Genomic DNA, 18,360 nt, shown 5'->3' with positions numbered 1-18,360 from the left:
CAACCTCCCTGGGCAACCTTTTCCAGTGTCTCACCATCCTCACTGTAAAGAATCCTTTCCTAACATCTAGTTTGAATCTCCCCTCTGCCAGTTTAAACCCATTACCCCTCAAACTGTCATTACAAGACCTTGTAAGTAGTCTCTCCCCAGCATTCCTCTAGGCCCCCTTCAGATATTGAAAGGCCACTATAAGGTCTCCTCAAAGCCTTCTCCTCTCCAGGCTGAAGAACCCCAACTCTTGTAGCCTGTCCTCATAGCAGAGCTGCTGCAGCCCTCTGAGCATCTTCGTGGCCCTCCTCTGGACTCGCTCCAGCAGTTCCATGTCCTTCTTATCTGCTTGAACCTGCATATTGCCAACTAATCATTTTGCTTCTAACACCTCTCACTGATCTTTCCAGCTACCTTGCACACAGGGAAGATTCTGAGATAAGGGAGGGGGTGAAAAGAAGCAGAAGGGTTGGTTGAAGCCCCTCTTGGGCAGCCTGGCTGCTGGGATGGGTTTTGGTTTTTTTATTACCTTTAGCTTGTATATTGCTGCATATAGTTGTAAATATCTGTCATATATTACATGCTTGTAAATGGTGCAAAGCTGTAAATAGAAAGCTCCATTCCTTAACTTCCAGCTGGCTGAATTAGTCTGGTTAATCTAGTGGTAGTGGTGGGGAAACTCCAAAACCACTACACCCCCAAAGCACTGCATGAACTCACACAACACCCCTGGGGCTTGAGGTAATGCTGGTTACTGCGAGATCACCCCAGCCCTAATCTGGATCCAAACACAAACCCAGGTTTTGTGTGGTAATTAGGAAACCTGTGTGCAAGAGGATCTCAGCTGCTCAAATTGTCAAGGCTGTAGGGCGTACTGATGGCTTGTTTGCCATAATCACATTAAACCAGAAAATAAAACAGATGAGCAACCAGAGAAGTGATTCAGAATATGGAAAATTAATAGCTAATAAACCTCATTTAGACAAAGACGACAAAACAAGCTGAGTTTTCAAAGCCTAATTATAGGAAGTTAAGAAATTAGCAGAAAGTGTTATTTTTAAACGCTGTTACTGCAGATCTTTCAAACCACTGCAGTAAAAAAAGCCGACGGCATTTAGCTCAGAGACAAGGCTCTAGCAGGAGCTTGTACAGCTTTTCTTACACTTTTCGTTTATTTTAAAACAAACAAGATTAAAAATTCAGTGATTTCACACAAGTCAGCCTGGCAGCAAGCACAGACTACAACACACAAAGCCAGAGGCACAAACTTGGGGTACTTATACAGCTGGCTACACTTTGCATAAGTGTATTTAAATCTGATGGCATTTGCGGGGGCAAAGCTGTTCCCCTGGGCAAGAGGTCTGTGTCCCACAGAGGACAGGCAGCATGCTGAAGGCAAGAGACCAAAAACTTTGAGTAGAAGCAGTGAGAGCACTGCAGGAATTTTGGCAGACGCAGATCAGACCCTGGGTTCCCCCCACAGTCCTCAAGAGAGCTCCCCCAAGCAGGGCAACCTGCAAGCAGGAGCACGTTCAACCATGGTGCTCAAGTTAAGCTTTGCCAAGCAAGATGAACTTGGCAGGTGTGATATTGCCTTTTAACGCCAGCACTCAGACACAAGGTTGAAAAGAGGCAATCCCTTTCCTTTCTTTTCCAGGTTTATCAGCACTAGCACTGTGGATTCAGAAACACAACAGGATGGTGTCCTGCTGGGGTGCACGAGCGACCTCCTGCCACAGAACTTGAGAGGAACTGGGCTCAGCATATGCTTTGCCTCCAGCGCTGCTCTGAGCATCACAGCTACCAGGGAGTGCAAGACCCTCAGTAGTTCAACATCAGCCAGAGGAAAAGGCTATGTACCAACTGAGCTCATACTCCTCTGAGACCACTTCCCTCTTCCCTGAATATTGGTGATACAGTTGGCAGTGGCACAGCTGATCTCCACACATAAACTTGCTCTCACTTTAATTACTCTTCATCCTGGCCCTCTGAAATCAAGCTGATTTTCTCAGGAGTTTGAGCAGCCTGTGAAACAGAGAGGGAAAGGCAGACGAGCTGCATATTCTCCACTCACCTTCTCTGCAAAGGAAGGTTGCCATAAACATTCCCGTAACAGCTGGAGTAAGAGGAGTGAGACAGCGTATCGTAGTCTGAAAGCCCCAGTGCAAGGGGGTTCCGCCAGCTCCCTGCAGTGTTTGCAGAAGATGCTGGAATTAAAAAACAAAACACAGAGATAAATAAAACAAAGAGAGCAAATTAGATCTTCCTCCAGCTAACTCAGCTGAGACAGACGAGACAGTTCTCAGTAGTGATCTCTATGGGTTTCTGCAGGACATACAAACAAGACAATGCAAACAGAAAATGAGATTTACAAGCCCTGTATGGAGGAAAGCACTGTGTGGGTGGTGTTTGGGAGCTAGGGAGCCTTCAAAAAGCCTTTCTGACATACCCAGTGATGGTTACTGTGTTTTGGGAGCCACCACTGCGTTAATGTGGTACAAAGTTTTGCACGTTGTTTCTAGTTTGCACATGTTCTAGTTGGTAAGCACGTCTGTGTGAAACCCATATGGCTCTTTGTGCTTCTCTGGACTACTGTGCTCTCAGAGAGCAAGGGTAGCTTTCCCCACAGGAGAAAACAACAAACAAGCCTTTCTTGCCAACCGTGGAACAAAAAGACCTCTTCCTGGTGAAGGTCTCTTCTCCCTCTGAGTAACAAGCAATAGGACAAGAGGAAACAGCCTCAAGTTGTACTGGGGTAGGTTTAGGTTGAATAGTAGAAGAAAACTTTTCACTGGAAGGGTTCTTAAGCACTGGAACAGGTTGCCCAGGGAGGTGGTCGAATCCTCATCCTTGGAGGTGTTTAAAAGACACAGAGATGTGGTCCTGTGAGCACCAGTCTTGGTAGCATTAGAGAATGGTTGGACTCAATGATCTTAGAGGGCTTTCCAACCAAAACAGCTCTACGATTCTCTAAGACATTATTCAGCTCCTCCTCTACCTTTCAGGACATAGCTTCAGCCTTGCTTCTACTCTGCTGACTTCACTGTGGCAGCAGAAGAGGGCAGAATCTGATGCAGAGCAAGGACTTAGCAAACACCCAGGAAGGAATCATACTTAGCAAACAGAAGGAATCGGACATTACCTAGAGAGAAAGACGACACCCGGCTGCTAGGAGAGCACGGCACCTGCAGACCAGCAAAGCCCAAACTCCTTTGAGACCCTCTGTCGGAATCGAAGCCTGCCTGCAGGCTGTGACCCTGTTCCTTCTGACTGGAGGCACGCTGGTACCAGCCACGGAGGTGCTCTGCTACTAAGGCCTTGTGAATGTTTTTGGTTATGTGCTCCGTTTTAACCACCTGCTTGCGCGGAAGCCGCAGGGTCGCGTAGGGGTTGTGCGGGACTCTGTCCACCTCATCCTCCTGGTAGGACCTGAACTCCCTGTAGCGGTCGTATCCGTAATGTGCCGAGGAGCGATAGGAAGGGTTGACGCTGTACTGTCCCTCCGTGTCGCTCTCGTAAACGTAGCCTCCGTTGTAAGAAACCTCTGCTTCGGCGTATGGGGAGTACCCAGAAATATAGTAGCTAGAGGAAGGCTGCTCCTGACTTCGGTGGTAGACGCCGTTGCGGGCGTCCTTCTGGGCAAGGTTTGGCATACTTCCTGAACTTGCACCAGAAATGTTTTGCTTCTTTGAGCGTCTTCGACCCCTGGTCCTGTTGTCGAGTGTCTGGGTAGTATAGTAGGGATTGGGAGTAGGTGTCACGCAGTAATACTCTGCGCTGGACTGGCTGGTGTAGGATGATCCATCATCGAGGATCTCTGTGCTGCTGCTCCGCTGGGACTTGGAGAGGGTGAAGGTTGCCTTTTCGGCAGGCGCCTCGGACAGCAGGTGGGTCTGGGACTCCAGGCTTCCGCTGCGCTGCCGGCAGTGGTGCGGGGAAACGTCTGGCCTGAAACAACACAGACGTTGGTCGGTTAAAAGGCAGTCACACACAAACATACACACAGAGGTGGAGAGAGCACCAGGGGGCAAGGCAGCCAAGCTGCTGCCCCAGTTAAAGCACAGCACAAACCCAGTCTTATTTTTCCATAGGGAGTACTTGCATGAGAAGAAATTCAGCTTGGCTGAATTTTAGATTTACTGCAGCAGTAGGAGATCCCTTTTATAAAAGTCTCTCAGGGTGAGCAAGTTTAGTCTGTGATGGGTGTGAGCAGCAAAGCTCACAAACCTGCAGTTTGTAATGATTTACAGGAGGACTCCCTTAGTTATTAGTAAAGTCTACACAAGTAACTTAGCTAGCAGCAGAACACAGGAAGCTGGGTTCCCTTTGGCTCTGTCTCTCAAGGCTGCATTACCTCTGCCAAATAAACCATGAGTTCTTGACCACATTTTAGGATTTATAGCAGCTCTCCTTCCCCAGCATGGATTCTCAGCTGCTTGATAATACAGGTGAGCTCACGTTGCAGCTCTCTTCCCAGAGTAAGGGCACTAACTGTGATCTTTCTCCTCCCTCTGGCCACTTAATTCTTAGGTCTTGTTGGAACATAATCCACAGCAGCCATCTGCCAGCTGATGAACAAGTGTTTGTGAGGAGAACCCTAGGTGGTGGACAATACAATTTCAGAAGCCTCACTTTGTTAGAAAATAAGGCTACAAAGGAATATAAAATAACTTCTGCCTATCCAACAAGTATTTTACAGAACCTATTTGAACAAGCATTACTTGTTAAACCTCCCTGTAGGTACCTATCTAGAAATGACCCCAGGTCCTGTAGTCTTTCATGATCAGACAGGCAATGTTTTTGTGTGCCAGCTTCCAGCTCACTTCTAGTTTTGCAGACTCCCACTTGTGTGTGCTGCTATGTACCCAGAGAGGGTCTGTGCTCACATAAATGCCCTCTCCGCATGCCACAGAGCAGGTGCAGGACTGTGCCAGAAGATGGTGGCTGTTGTAAACCCTGTCCCTCCAATACACAAGCAATAAACATTTTGAGAGCCTGACCCTGCTGTAGGGAAAGCTGCACGGCAAGGGACTCTTTGCCTTCTTAACACCATTTGCTTTTACTCTTCCACTGCCTGGGGTGGAGACCACACTTAAACCAAAGCCCCCTTACTGTAAGTGGCTGCTGCTGTAGGCGTTACGCGTGAGCACGGGGGTCGTGGGCATGCTCCTCCCGCCGTGGGGCTGGGCTGGCCGGTCCAGGGTTCGGTAGGGACTGCTGTGAGTTGAAAGTGGGTCCCTGTAATGAGGGAGATGATCCCAGTTAGGTCAAAGCCTTGCAAGTCGCAGCACACAGAATATGTGCACCCTAAGTCTTGAAGGAACAAAACAAAGGCCAGAAAAAGCCAGGCATGACTTGATGTGATTCCCCATACAGAGAGCAGAATGGTTAAGCAGAAGGAAATTCAACCCTTTCTCATGGTTCAATGGCTACTGCTATTGATGCACTCCATGGAACTGTTCTAGCTCAGAAAGTGCCCAAATCTCGTGGATACACACAGGCATCAGCCAGCTACCGTGGCTGGCATCGTTGATGGTTGCTGGCTGAATCCCAGTAACTCTGCTCTTCCATGGCAAACTGTCCACCAGGCCTTGCACAAATTCTGTATGGTTGGACAACAGACCTGCTGAAATGGTGATGCCATCAGGAGGAACGGGTATGGCTTGGCTCTATCTGAAGTCATTAAGCGGAGTTGCCAGGAAAATTACCATGTGCTTAATTAATACTGAAAAGACACCCAAGGAGGAGGCAAAGTGACAGCACTGGGGTGGGCACAAGCAGTTCCTCGAATACAACCCTTGTTAGTACATTTCTCACCCATCTCGAGCCTCTTCACAACACTACACTACCTCACAACCTCAGAGACCATGACAACTACTTCTACACACTCCTGTTACTAAGAAGGATATGTAGCTCCCACCACCAAACTCCGTAATTGCAGAGGAGTCTGGAGGCAGGAGGCTCTGCTGGAGTGCCTGTGGTAATGGAAGTCTTGGCAGGAGCAATACAGAGCTCATGCCAGCAAGACAGAGAGCATGGCAGCAGTGAGAAGTGTCCTACCTGGAGTGTCTGGTATCCAAGAGCTGCTCGTTTATGGATGACTTTCTGAGATGAATTCTCTCCACCCCAAGGGACTTTGGTGGAGGAAGCCTTGGAGAAAGCTGCACAGAGCTGGGTCTCGGTGCTGACACAGGGAGTGATTCACTGACTGCTGGAAAGGAATATGTATTTTGTTAGCTAAATCCTTGATATTTTGACTCTGTATGCAAATCTGCAGCCCCTAAGCAGACACACTTTGCACTACAGAGACAATGACAGAAGCTGTGAATCCAGAAAAGCTCTTCTGTCTGCACTAAGCCCTCCTCCACATGGACAGGACATCGCAGTGGCTCAGACAGACCTCTGCAGCACAGACTCCTACAGAGATTACAGACAGCCTGAACCTGTGCCAGATCACAAAGTGGAACTTCCTTGGGAAAACACCTGTTTGCAGTTCAGTCCCTCCCAGAGCCGAGCACTCAAGCTCAGCTTCTGCAAAGGCCCATTCCTCTCCCTCACCTCCCAGCTCTTTGCTTGAATGTGACATTTGAAGAATTAGTTTTGAAATACAACCTGAAAGAGACTGACTTCAAAAGTGACTGGATGAGCAAAGACAGCTGACAGACACTTTTGGCTGAAGGCAATGGGAAGACACTGGTTTGATCCTTGTTCTCACTTTGCTTAGGGCACAACCCAAATCTCATCAGAGCCAAGAGGAAACTCCAACTAACACATACAAATTCAGGACAAGCATCACAGAGAACGCATTCAGGAGTCAAAGCCTTGGCTCTACTTCTCCTTATACAAGCAGGAATCAGGTCTGACTCCATTTGAAAGCAGATGGGTTGTACAAGTCTAAAACTGGGACAAAGTGAGATCAGAATCACATCCCTAACTGAAAAGTGAGTAATAATTTCGATAATGTTTGTCCCCAGATGATGATTATCCAGTTGAAGGGAGAGGCAATCCAAGTCCCTTGCACCTTGTGGAACAGGGTGTGAATGTGTGTGGCTGTGGGTGTGGGTGTGAACTGAGTAAGCTGAGCAAACACCATAGCCATGCAAGATGCAAGCTCACTAGGTAACATAAATGTAAACAGATCGTTAATATCTGTGACTATTTTACTTTTTTATAGGTTTTATAGCAGCTATGAGGACAGAAAGGCTGGGCAAATCGTCCCAGCTCCCACTTACCCACCTGTGATCTTAGGCATGACGTATCTTGACAGCCAGAGTGCCCTCAGCTTACAGGTTAGTCACGTTAAAACCAGTTGCCTTCTCTTAAATTAACTCAGATCAGCTCACAGAGCTGAAACTTCCAATAACTAACTCATCATGAGGAAAGACATTCATGACTAAGCTCTTCTTCCTTTGGCTATGAAGTCACCTGTCATCAAAAGCCACCAGAATAGTAGGCTAAAGGACATTAAGACAAAGGAATGTCTGAGCAGGCACACTTCATAGGAAGAAGAAGGTAAGCACCTACCATCATCATAGGTGGTTGTATCCGACAGGGAGCTGCTCTCGGATGGAATGATATCCTCTGTGAAAGGAAACAAGCACTTTAAGCATGAGAGACCCCATATCACTTCCCAAATATCACAACACAGTTGATTTTCTGCAGCTTCATTGTTACCTTCAATCTCCAAGCTTCATCCCTCAGCAGCCTGAAGACAGCCCTGCCATGGAGTGTATCGTGACCTAGTTGTGTTCATTCAACAAGCCACCTATGTAATTATCAGAGGAGGCTTTTTTTCCAGCTGCTGCAGGAATCAGGCCAAGATCTACAAAGGGTTTTTTTCCACCCAGCTTCCAGCAGATCTCACAGGGTGCTTCAGTGCCTCAGTAAGAGTGAGGAACCTACACAGACGGGCGGATCTTGGCTGCAAGCACCTCATCTCCTCTAGGTACACCTGAAATCCCACCCGGTAGGTAGGAAATGCCTTCTGAAACTTGGCATTCACTTTTGAGCATTTCATCAGCTTTCAAAAATATGTTTCAATTAAATTAATATCAATCCAAATGAATTCCAATCATTTCAGTCAGGTTACTGCAAATCTCCAACAACACAGAGAGCACTCAACTATTGTATGGACACTGCAAGTGTTTTCTGTTTCTTTTACTATCTTACTTATTCCAAGTGCTTTACTGCACCTGCCTGTCCTGCCACTTTGAGACTGCACACAGACACAACCCGTGCTTGCTAAGCACAGGTTTATAACAGACCAGCAGCAGCAGCAGAGAAATTAGGCTGATGATAAAAAGCAGCAGGAGAGATAATTAACCCACAGGAAAATTTCTTCCTTGCTTGTTTCTGCCAAGCCACAGTGCTAGCGAGGTAAAAAGTCTACATGAACTTCCATGCAAGAAGGAAAGGAAGCAACAGAAAACAGTGGCAGCCACTTTATGTATGACACCTGCTTCCCCCATCACTCATCGTGAGCATATGCAACATGTGTTGCTCTCTTGCTGTTGTGATTTGCTGCTGCGAGGAAAGGTTTGGTTACAAGAATTCGGTAAATGGAGCAGCTTGTCAAGGACTCAAAAACATCAGGGCTGGCCCATGCCCCGAGGGCACTTTGTCAGCCTCTGAGGGTGGGTTGCAGCTCTGCTTGTAACCCAACACTGAGAAAAAGCTTCAAGGAACTTTATTCACATTAATTTGACCACGTGGTGGTGAAATATGGAACTGGGCCCAGTCTAAAGAGGAAAAAACCTGCCTAGGGAAAAAAAAAAAAGGCAGTCTAAAGCTGTGCTGCTGGATTCATGTAGGGTCTGCAATGCTGACATATGAGGGAGCCCTGAATTTAAATCCTCAATCTGGGCAGTTCCCTGGCAGAAGTGGAAGAAACTCTGCCCTACAGAGGCAGCAAAGGGAGAGTGGCACACAGGAAGCAGGAGACAGTCAAGTACGTCCTTCACCTCCTGTGCCTTGGGGGCTGGGATGAAAACAGCAATGGTTTGATTCGATAGATCAGTGTTACTATTTAACACGTTACTTCCAACGAGTCATTCACAAATGCAAGTGACTCACCACTGCTCAGTCTTCTGAAGCCCTGTAGCGTGAGTACCATCAGCAATAGGGGAAAAGTGACACAAAAGCAGATATTGAAGCAGATGACAGTTCTGCTTCGGATAAACAGTGCAGTGAAAGGGTCAGGAACTGGAAGGGAATGCAGCTAACTTATTGCTGGCTAGATACTTGCTGTCTTGCAGTCCTCACCTGCAAGGAGACCCAAGACTCAAAGTCTAGTCCTTTCTGGCTGTGTGCACCTCTCCAGATAACAAATATGGATGGCATGTATCAAATGGCAGAAAATGGACAGCTAAATGCATGAGGACCATCTCCTAAGCTGCCTGTTTGCACAACAGGACAAAAACCTGCCTGCAACAAAAAGCAGTGACCAGGCTCTCACTGTTCATGGGCCTTCAGCAGCTTCCTGGTGGTGTGCCACATGTGCTGGGTGGGACTGGACCTCCCACAATTATTACCCAGATTGGTGAGCAATAGACTGGAAAAACAGATGCTTTCCTCATCTCTGTCAGCCAGGAAAATACCTGAACCACATTAAAAAGCCATCACTGGCCTTTCAGAATAAGCACTTTGTGATGATGGACAGCCCAGTGCTACCATGGTTTGTACTGGGTAAGAGTCCAACCCAAACTCTCAATGGGACAGGAGATGGCAAAGTTTCCCCAGCAGAAATATGGCAGGGCACAGGAGGAGAGTTTCCTCCAGGGAAAGCACATGTTGGCAAGAGAGATCATCTCAAGGGTCACAAAGAGTGTAAGGGCAGCAGGGCATTTTCTTTCCCACCTTGTAACTCCCAGTGAAAATCCATCCCACTAACCTCACCAAACAGCATTTCCTCTGGGACAAAGGGAGGAAAGTAAATCAATTAAACATGAGCTACTACTCATATGTATTTTCCATGGAGAAGTAGAACACATACTAATAGTTTTAATCACTATAGGAACTAGAAGAGTCTGCAGTACCTGTGAGCTCTCACTACTCCCAAACTCCCACACTTGGCTTGGAAACTAGCAAGTTTCCATGCTTTATCCTATTAGGCAGCAAGAATCCCACATCCCTTAGGAAAATCATACTTTCAGAACGGTGAATCTATCAGAATCTGCTTTTCACTGTGCTCATCACTGGCAAATAGATTGAGCAAGAAAACCTGTTTGCCATTGCTTGCACTCATAAACTCTCAAACTTTTCCTCATGTCTTCAGAAAATCTGCAATTTTTAATTAACAAAGGCTTTGATCCTTATTTCCTCAATCCTCTGGCAAAACTCACACACTTTCATTTTTGCTAGAGCTGGAGCAGTGCAGAAGGGAAGGGAGAGAGACCTCTTAGAGGTGCAACTACACTCAGCATGGATCCAGCCACCACACCAGTTTCGGCTGAGATGCTCCTAAGCATAGCACCTTCAGCCTGCGCCTGCTGCTGGAACATGCCTCCACTTGCTCCTAAAACTGCAGCTTATTCTGCCCTCAGCCTATAAGCACTGCACTCAGGTGCAGCAGTTGCATCTCTTTTCTTACTTAACTGCCTTAGAGAAGATAAAAATCATAAGGGAGAGCTGTAAACAAAACTTGTAAGTGATCCAAATCACTCTTCTTTCTGTTTTCATCAGAAGGCTTGGTAATTCTCTTGTTTACCTGGTAAAGTAAGAGTTGATTTCTGGGTTGGTTTTTTGCCACACTTGATCCTGTACTCATTTATGGAATTTTCTATCTCTTGCAGCTTTTTTACAGCATCAGCATACTCTTGCTTTCTTTTCTTCTTCACATTTTTGCAGAGGTCTGCCTCACTGGCAAGTTTCTTTGCAGCTTCCACCAGCTTTTGCTGTATGATAAAGTTGCTCTCCAAGTCCTGTAAAGCAGGATCCTGCAAATTCATGAGGGAAGTTATTTGCTTATATTCTGGGTAGAAATCATCAGTGAATGTTATTGAACAGAAGGAAATGCTTTTTGTGGTAATGAAGTGAAATCTGGAGCACAAAACACAGAGATACCAAACCTTATACACAAGACAATCTTAAGGTACGAAACTCTTCGACCTTATTTCTATGACAAGTATTGGATTATGAGATCTCTTGAGAAAAGTCCAAAGTTCTCAACTCTGGGTGACATAAGATACACATCAAAATGCAGCTGTACACAGCTACAACTCCTTCTCCAAGTCCAAGTCGGAAAACATCTGTTCAAAGTCTGCAGTTGGCAGAAAATAAAAGTGCAAATTGACACCAGCATACCTACACAACAGGGAGCTGGAGGCTCCACAGAGTTGTTTGTAAACAACTCCAAGATGCTCAGATAAAGGCACTGCAGCAGTGCTAAGCAACACACTATGAAATCTAGTCAGTAGGATTGTTATTCACAAGAGTCACAGATTGCATTGGGTTGGAAGGGACTCTCAAAGTTCACCTCGTCCAATCTCCCTGCAGTAAGCAGGGACACCACCAACAAGATCAGCCTGCCCAGGGCCACACTGAGTCTGATCTTGAATATCTCCAGGGATGGAGCCTCAACTGCATCCCTGTAATAGCACTTTCAACTGCATTTAAGCAGCCTATATAAAATCAGTTTGCTGCAGATGTGGATGGAACCACTCCTGTAAGCCAGGACAGCAAGTTTCTGGTGAAAGACAGATGCCAAGTGCCCAACACCTACTTACTACTTGGCTGTTACAGCTTGTCAACAAATCTCACAGGGCACGAGGGGGTGTTTGTGTCCAGAAGTTGCAGATATATCTGAATTACCATATCTCCTGAGCCAGTCTCTGCCAGCAAAGTTAATATGAGCTTCTTGAGCAATATAGAGAGCTTTTATTTAGGTGGAACTTGCATTATGCCAGAGATAAATCTCCTCCTGCAGTCACCTGTCACACAACTATGCTCACAGATAATTTTGCAAGGGGGACAGTACACACCCCTGCCACATTCTGGCTTCAAACACAATCTTGAAGTGACACAAATCAAAGCTTGAGCAAATGGGCTGCCCGGCAGCATTAGGAGCCTGCTCTTTTCTAATTAGCAGTGATGTCCATCCAGATTCAAGTAGTGTGGTCAAATCAGAGGTTTGGGCCAGGGGATTTTAAGGCTGTTTTGAAGCGGCTCGTTTCAAAGGCAGCATGACTGAAACAAGGGTGGTACCCATCTCTGTTTCCCAGCCTATGTAAGCAGCTGTCCCAGCTGCCTTCTCTTAAATAATCAGGGAGAAGCTGGATTATTTACAAGTGGCTTTGGCCACTGGTCTGGCCACCCCACCTCTGCTGTGAAAACAAACCACAGCACTCACCTCTTCGCTCGGGAGCAGGTTGTCATCCAGCTTGAAGGCTGTGCCAACACGTCTTCTGACCTGGGGAGGTTCCTCCCCAGCACTGAGAGGATATTCCTTGGGCATCTTGCCTGTCAGCTCCTGTGGAAGAGAGAAGGCTCCACATGAAGGTCCAGTGAGAGAGAAAGGCCCTACTCACCCCAACTCCAGCATAAAGTGCAGTCCTTACCGCCTCTCGTAGGCAGATTTTCTTCAGCTCCGCAACTTTCTGAAGCAATTTTTCCTGAAGAAGTTTCTCTTTCTTCTTTAGTTCCATAATTTTCTCCTTCTTCTGTTCTTCACTGACCTCTGAATCCTGAGAGCCTGAAAAATACATTCTCTGTATCAGAGAGTTTGCAGGTAAAAGCCACTTCTTCCTGGTCAGGTAAGCTGAGATCCCCAACGCAGTCCAGCCCAGCCAAAGAACACATTATTCCACTTGCAAGATCCAGCTCTCAGGTCATTGAGCAAGTAGGCTTCTAGGAAATCCACACTTTTTCTAACCTCCAGTGTATATATATTTGTGTGGTCAGTCCCAAGTCTACACCCCAAACCCCCACTACTCAAGATCTAAATCTTTGCATTAGTGATATTTACGATGTACTTTGATGTTTTGGCTTTGACTTAGCTCTCAAAACAGACACCAAAGCTCCTCACTTGGGCTTCACCTTCAGGCATGTGACAGCCAGGCTTTCACCTCCCCTCTTTTCCTCTTCTCCACAGCCAAGGGAGAAATCTAAAGTCCACTCCAGAGCTCATCTTTATTTGGCAGCACTTATCTTCTCTGCTCATTTTTGAGGAAGATCAGGGCAATTTAGCTCCTCAGGTGCATAAATATATCCTGGATCAAACTTCCCTTGGACTTTGATGACACAGTCATTCAAGGACTGCCTGACTGGTAGACATATCAGAGTATTACTGGCCCAAGAGTCCTTATCCATCTAACACACTGTTAGTTCCTAATGTAGTTACAGTGGGGAAACAGCAGATTATACCATTGATGTTACTGTTTCAGATACACAACTAACACCTCTTCGTATGAGGCACTGTATTTATGGCCAAGTAGCTTCCTCTTCCCTTTTAACAATTCCCTCCCTACTTCCCAACCTTGCATTTACACAGAGTGTTACCTGATGAGATCAAACTGCCGTTGCTGGCCATAATAAGCTGGTTCTTTGCCTCCAGGGTCACCAGCTTTGACACTTTTGGTGTTCCCATCTCAGTCAGATCCATGGCGATATCATCCAAACTTCTGGCTGAAGGAATTTTTGCCTGAAGGAGTTTAAAACAGAAATAAAAATCCATCCTCCTCGAGTTCCCTCTCATTAACATCAGAACACAGAAGATGATGCCTCACACCTTGTCTCCCACAAAATTAAAGGCTAAACTAACAGCACCGTGCAGGAGCTCATGGTGCTCAGGACTGTGCTGGCGTTGCTCTCAGGACTGTGCTGGCATCACTCTCTCCCTCTGCTCCCAAAGGCTGAACCACCTCCCAGCTTAAAATCTCCTGCTGTTTGCATCGTGTTCAAAATGAACAGGAGGACAAAGAAAAAAGCAGATTAAGCACTGAAACGTGGGAATTCCCTCTTCTGTGATTACACTTCCATAGCCCTTAATTGCAGGCAGGCTAAAATGGATCAAATAACAATCCTGTTGCTAATAGACTGCTCAAAAAGCTGACAAAAATGATTTGTAGTTTTTCTCTGGAGAGTAATTCAGCCATGGAAAAACATACACTGAAGGATATTCAGGAAAGGTGTTGAAACTTGTGCCCACAGTATAATATCTCAGAACTTACTTTGCTTTGCTTTCTGTCCAAGTAAAACTGGTGTTGACTGATTGCCATCACCCAGATGGACTTGATCAGGGAAGTGTTTGCATACCAGGTTTGCACTACCAGTCCACTCTGACCAAAGGTCCTTCTTGACACTGAAATTCTGTGGAGGCAAAAAGAAATGCAATTTTAAGACAGGTCTCTTTAATGCTTCAAGTCCCAAATGCTTCTCTCTTAACCAGGAAGGGTTCAGCCTTTGTTTTAGAGATGTGAAAACTTGGGATTTCCTTCTTCCCATCACCCAGTGCTGATATCTTTCCTCACTCCTACTCTTCCCTTAATTTTACAAGGTTGAAGTTAAACTCCCTCCTGGTTGAGCTTTGCAACACGCAGAGGATCAGCTGCTGTGCCTTTAGTTCAGCAGTGCAATTGTGCTGCCATGAGCAGTGGTTGGGTAAGCTATAAACCCAGAAAGAGCCAGCAGACTGCCATGGCATCCTAAAGGAGTGCTCAGGCAGGATAGGGCATCTGAAAGCACTGGCAGAGCATTTCATTGCTGAGGGGCATAGTAGTCCTGTGCCAGGCATAGAAAGGATAGCAGTAGGAGAAACAGAAAGGTAGCTGGAGTCAAAAGTTGACCTCAGGCAAAGGCTCTTTCTTCTTGGGAGGGCTCCTGAGGGGAAGGCACAAGAAAGCAGCCTGCAGGTGAGCTCCCACTCCAACTGGCAGGAACACTTCAGGCCCCTTAAGGCTCAGGCTTACAGTAAGCAATGCTGCCAAGGTAGGGGAGGCCACAAGGCGAGCAAGAAAGTCATGTTCAGGTCCTGGGAGCTGCAGTCCAAGCTTCCCACTGCACAGACACATTTTTGCAGCCTCTCAGGGAAGGGTTTTGTAAATTTGGTGATGACAAATAGTCCTTCCTCTGCTCCAAGAGCTTCCTTCTTCCAAGAGATGGTCTGAGAGGAGGACACTCAGAGCTGTAGCACAGCCGCAGTCACTCCAAGTGACACACTGTGAGCATGACCTTCCTTCTCCAACACAACACTCCTTGTCCATCACTTCCAGCCCAAATCCAGCTCCAGTCTGTCCTACCAAATGCAGGATCATGCTCAGGGTTGCAAAAGGCAGAGTAAACTCAGGGCTTTGCTGAAGTCAAGGTACCTCCCATCCTTGTCCCTTAACACGGGATGACAAATCTCCAATCTGGGTAAAGATCCATCCCACTGCTCTAAGTGCTTCCTCCAGCCTTACCTGCGGGGGTCGTGGACTTCCACAGCAAATTTCTTCTCACGGAAATAGAGATTTTCCAGCTGTTTCCATTGAAAGAGCTAGGAGAATTGGGAGAGAGGAACAGAACACTGTCACTGCAAGGACCTCCAGTCTTCTCCTCCCAGGTTTACATAATTTCACCCAATTACAGTTGCTGTGTCTGGCACGGCCATAATGCAGTAACAACATGCGTAACATCAATTAAAGTAAGCACATAAATAAATTATAGGATGCTCCTCAAAGTAATTTCACACTCTCACAGGCAATGCATTGCAGATTGAGGATTTTGCCTGTGACAGCATCTGTTTCCAGCAACAGCACATTTAATTTCACTGTTAGAAGTTCACAGGGATTGTTGGAGGGGAGCTGAAGTCCTTTTCTCTCTGATTAAATGCAAAGTAATTGCATTGGCACCTACAGTCCCTTCCCTCAGCCAGAACATCTCCATGGAATGACAGCAGCTTGGGGAAGACGCAAGCCCTTTTTCTTCTGAAGACACTGTGTGGAGGATTCAGCGTGACATTTTTGAAGCGGGGGTACAACACGTACAGAGAAGGAGCAGCTACAGGAGGAAGCCACCCCGCCACACATACTTCTGTGAGGAAACCACAGACTTCCTTCAAAGCACCAGCTGGGAGAAGAGATCAAAGTCACTCAGGGTTTGACAGCTGCACCTGTGGGATCAGGATTTCATACGAATCTTCTCTCCCATTGCACCAGCATTAGACACCCTCTGAGAATGATCCATCAGAGGTTGTATCTTCTCAGCCCAGCTTTGGCTGTTCCCCATCTCCTCCCTGCAGGCTTCTTCAGTTTTACCTTCTACCCAATCTCCAGCAACACCAGGGTGCATGGATACACACACAGACCCAGAGGTGTCCCCAAGGATGTCACCTGTATATGACTGGGTGCACAAGTGCAGCAGTACATGCTGTAGTTTACATCTGGCTGCTTTCCAGAGCCCATAAAGAGGTATCTGAAGTAGTTTCATCCAGGCTAGGCAGGCAGTGCCAGTGTAAGTGGCACTATGATCAGCTTCCAACATGACTGATCCAGCCAAGGCACCGAGACCATTACTAACTCTCTTCCCCACAGAAGTTTCTCAAGAGCCTTCAAGGGTGCAGCCAGCACACCAGAAGTCCCTAGGACACATGACATGCCTACTGGCCTCTGCCCAAACCTGACATGCTGCACTCCACAGAAGAACTTCACGTTTTGTAAGAAACTACACCATGCTTCACTTGAAGCATTCTCAACACAGATCATAAATGCATAAATGAAACATAACCCAGCAAAGGAAACACAACCCAGCGCCTGCGTTTGCAGGGAAAACTCTGGCTCTTTCAGTGACCTTTCCTCACTGTTTAGTTAAAGCTTTCCTTTCTACTCCTACAATTTATTATCAGATCCTGCTATGGGTCTGATTTCTCCCCTCCCAGCAAAGGGAAATGTCATTTTCTTAAGTTTAAGTCATCTTCTAGACGACTGTGGAAGTTTTACTCTATTAACTAAGTTTCTCTTTTCATTAAAGGCACTCTGTCCAATCAGCACTGCTTTCAGAAGTGCCCTCCTTAAAACTTGGCATTCAGCTTTTATGTAAATACATCGTTAAAAGAAAATAACAAAGAAAATAACTCACGCTGTACGCCCAGACATTGAGCAACAGCATCCGTGGCTGCTCCAGCTCGCAAGGATCCCCAGCACGACCCCGGCAGCAGCTCAGCCACCTCCCTCCCCAGCACAGCCCCCTTCTCTGAACTCACCTCCCCGCGGCACCGGTCCCTGCTCCCTACCACCACCGGACACTCCCGAAAGAGGGACAGGTGGCATGGGCAGGGCCGAGCAGAGCGAGCGGCGGCCGCTCCGCCATCGCTCCGTGCTGCCTCGCCGCCCGCCCGCCCGGTGCGCTCCGCTCGGCCGGCTTCGCCTCCCACTGCTGACACACGCCTGACATCACCGCCGCCCCTGCCGCCAGCGACGCCTCCCGACCCACCCTTCCCTAGAGAACGTGAAAAGTGAACCGAAAGGAACACCAGAGGGTTTCTACCGAGGGGCTGCAGCTCTCCGGAGCGCCCCGAGGCTTGGCAAGGGGCCGAGGTGGGAGCGGGTCGGACGAGGGGGTTGCAGCAGCCAGCCCCGGCCCCCATGGCAGCCCCGGCCCGGCCCCTCCGGCGTTGACTCACGCCCGAGAGGCAACAGGTTCAACCAGAAGCATCGCGCCGCGTTCCTGGCCGCCCCGCTCCCACGCTCGTAAAAACCATGGGCGTGCTTCAAGCATGACCTCTGGAAAAAAACCGCCTCCCTGCTTCTTATCGGTTGCAGGTGATGACACTCCGTCCTCTTTATCACTTCCTCTGGGTTCTTTCCCTCCGGATGCGCTCGGCATTCCTGAGGGCTGCGGGAGAAGGGGTCACCTGTCCGAGGGGCAGTGGGGGGTGAACAGGGTTGCATTTGGTAAAAGATGCAGCTGTCCCACCACCTTCAGCAGCCCCCTGCAAGGGAGAAGGACATGTTACTGCTTGGAGGGTCTGGGTGGACCCTTCCATGAGGAGCTACCTGTGCAAATGCAAGCCAGCCCTGGGTGAGATGCATCCCTCAGCATCTGCTGTGGAGAAGGAAAAGGTGAAGGAGGAGGAAAGTCTTTTCATTTCTGAGGAAACCTGCATGGAATTGCCCCAAGATGTGGGTAGAGCTTTGCCCAGTTTCCTCCCCACCCTGGGAGATCCATCCAAGCCCAAAAAGGAGCTGACTGGCACCCAAAGCATCTGCAGCCTGGTACGTTCAGCACAAAGACATTTGCCTCTGCTCAATGACACGAGGGACTGGCACAATTCCAGCTCCCCCCCATCTGTTGCTCCACTGCAGGAGAGACTGGGAAGCAGCACTGGAAATCCTACATGCAGGACACATCTTTGCTCTTGCAGACTGAAAAGTGCCATGTCCTCAAGCTATCTCACTTCAA

The 18,360-nt window shown here is 47.6% G+C and overlaps 1 protein-coding gene across 8 annotated transcripts in view; it reads right to left on the bottom strand.

Moving 5' to 3' along the window:
* The window catches only part of FRMD4B (FERM domain containing 4B), a 155,325-nt gene that overhangs the window by 5,291 nt on the left and 131,674 nt on the right, over window positions 1-18,360 (bottom strand). For 6 of the 8 annotated variants that reach the window (XM_064156258.1, XM_064156256.1, XM_064156261.1 and 3 more), the window contains 11 exons: window positions 15,381-15,457; window positions 14,154-14,292; window positions 13,483-13,624; window positions 12,543-12,676; window positions 12,335-12,454; window positions 10,694-10,922; window positions 7,513-7,569; window positions 6,049-6,199; window positions 5,101-5,226; window positions 3,131-3,936; window positions 2,063-2,195 (listed from right to left, as the gene is read on the bottom strand). In XM_064156258.1, coding sequence (XP_064012328.1) covers window positions 2,063-2,195; window positions 3,131-3,936; window positions 5,101-5,226; window positions 6,049-6,199; window positions 7,513-7,569; window positions 10,694-10,922; window positions 12,335-12,454; window positions 12,543-12,676; window positions 13,483-13,624; window positions 14,154-14,292; window positions 15,381-15,457 — 2,114 coding nt within the window. The remainder of the gene's footprint in view (window positions 1-2,062; window positions 2,196-3,130; window positions 3,937-5,100; window positions 5,227-6,048; window positions 6,200-7,512; window positions 7,570-10,693; window positions 10,923-12,334; window positions 12,455-12,542; window positions 12,677-13,482; window positions 13,625-14,153; window positions 14,293-15,380; window positions 15,458-18,360) is intronic. The other 2 variants (XM_064156260.1, XM_064156263.1) reach the window with 1 other exon arrangement.

This window comes from Pogoniulus pusillus, chromosome 16, assembly GCF_015220805.1.
Source record: "Pogoniulus pusillus isolate bPogPus1 chromosome 16, bPogPus1.pri, whole genome shotgun sequence".
NCBI lineage: Eukaryota > Metazoa > Chordata > Aves > Piciformes > Lybiidae > Pogoniulus > Pogoniulus pusillus.
The sequence above is the reverse complement of the archived record's forward strand: the minus strand, read 5'-3'. Positions and strand labels throughout refer to the sequence as shown.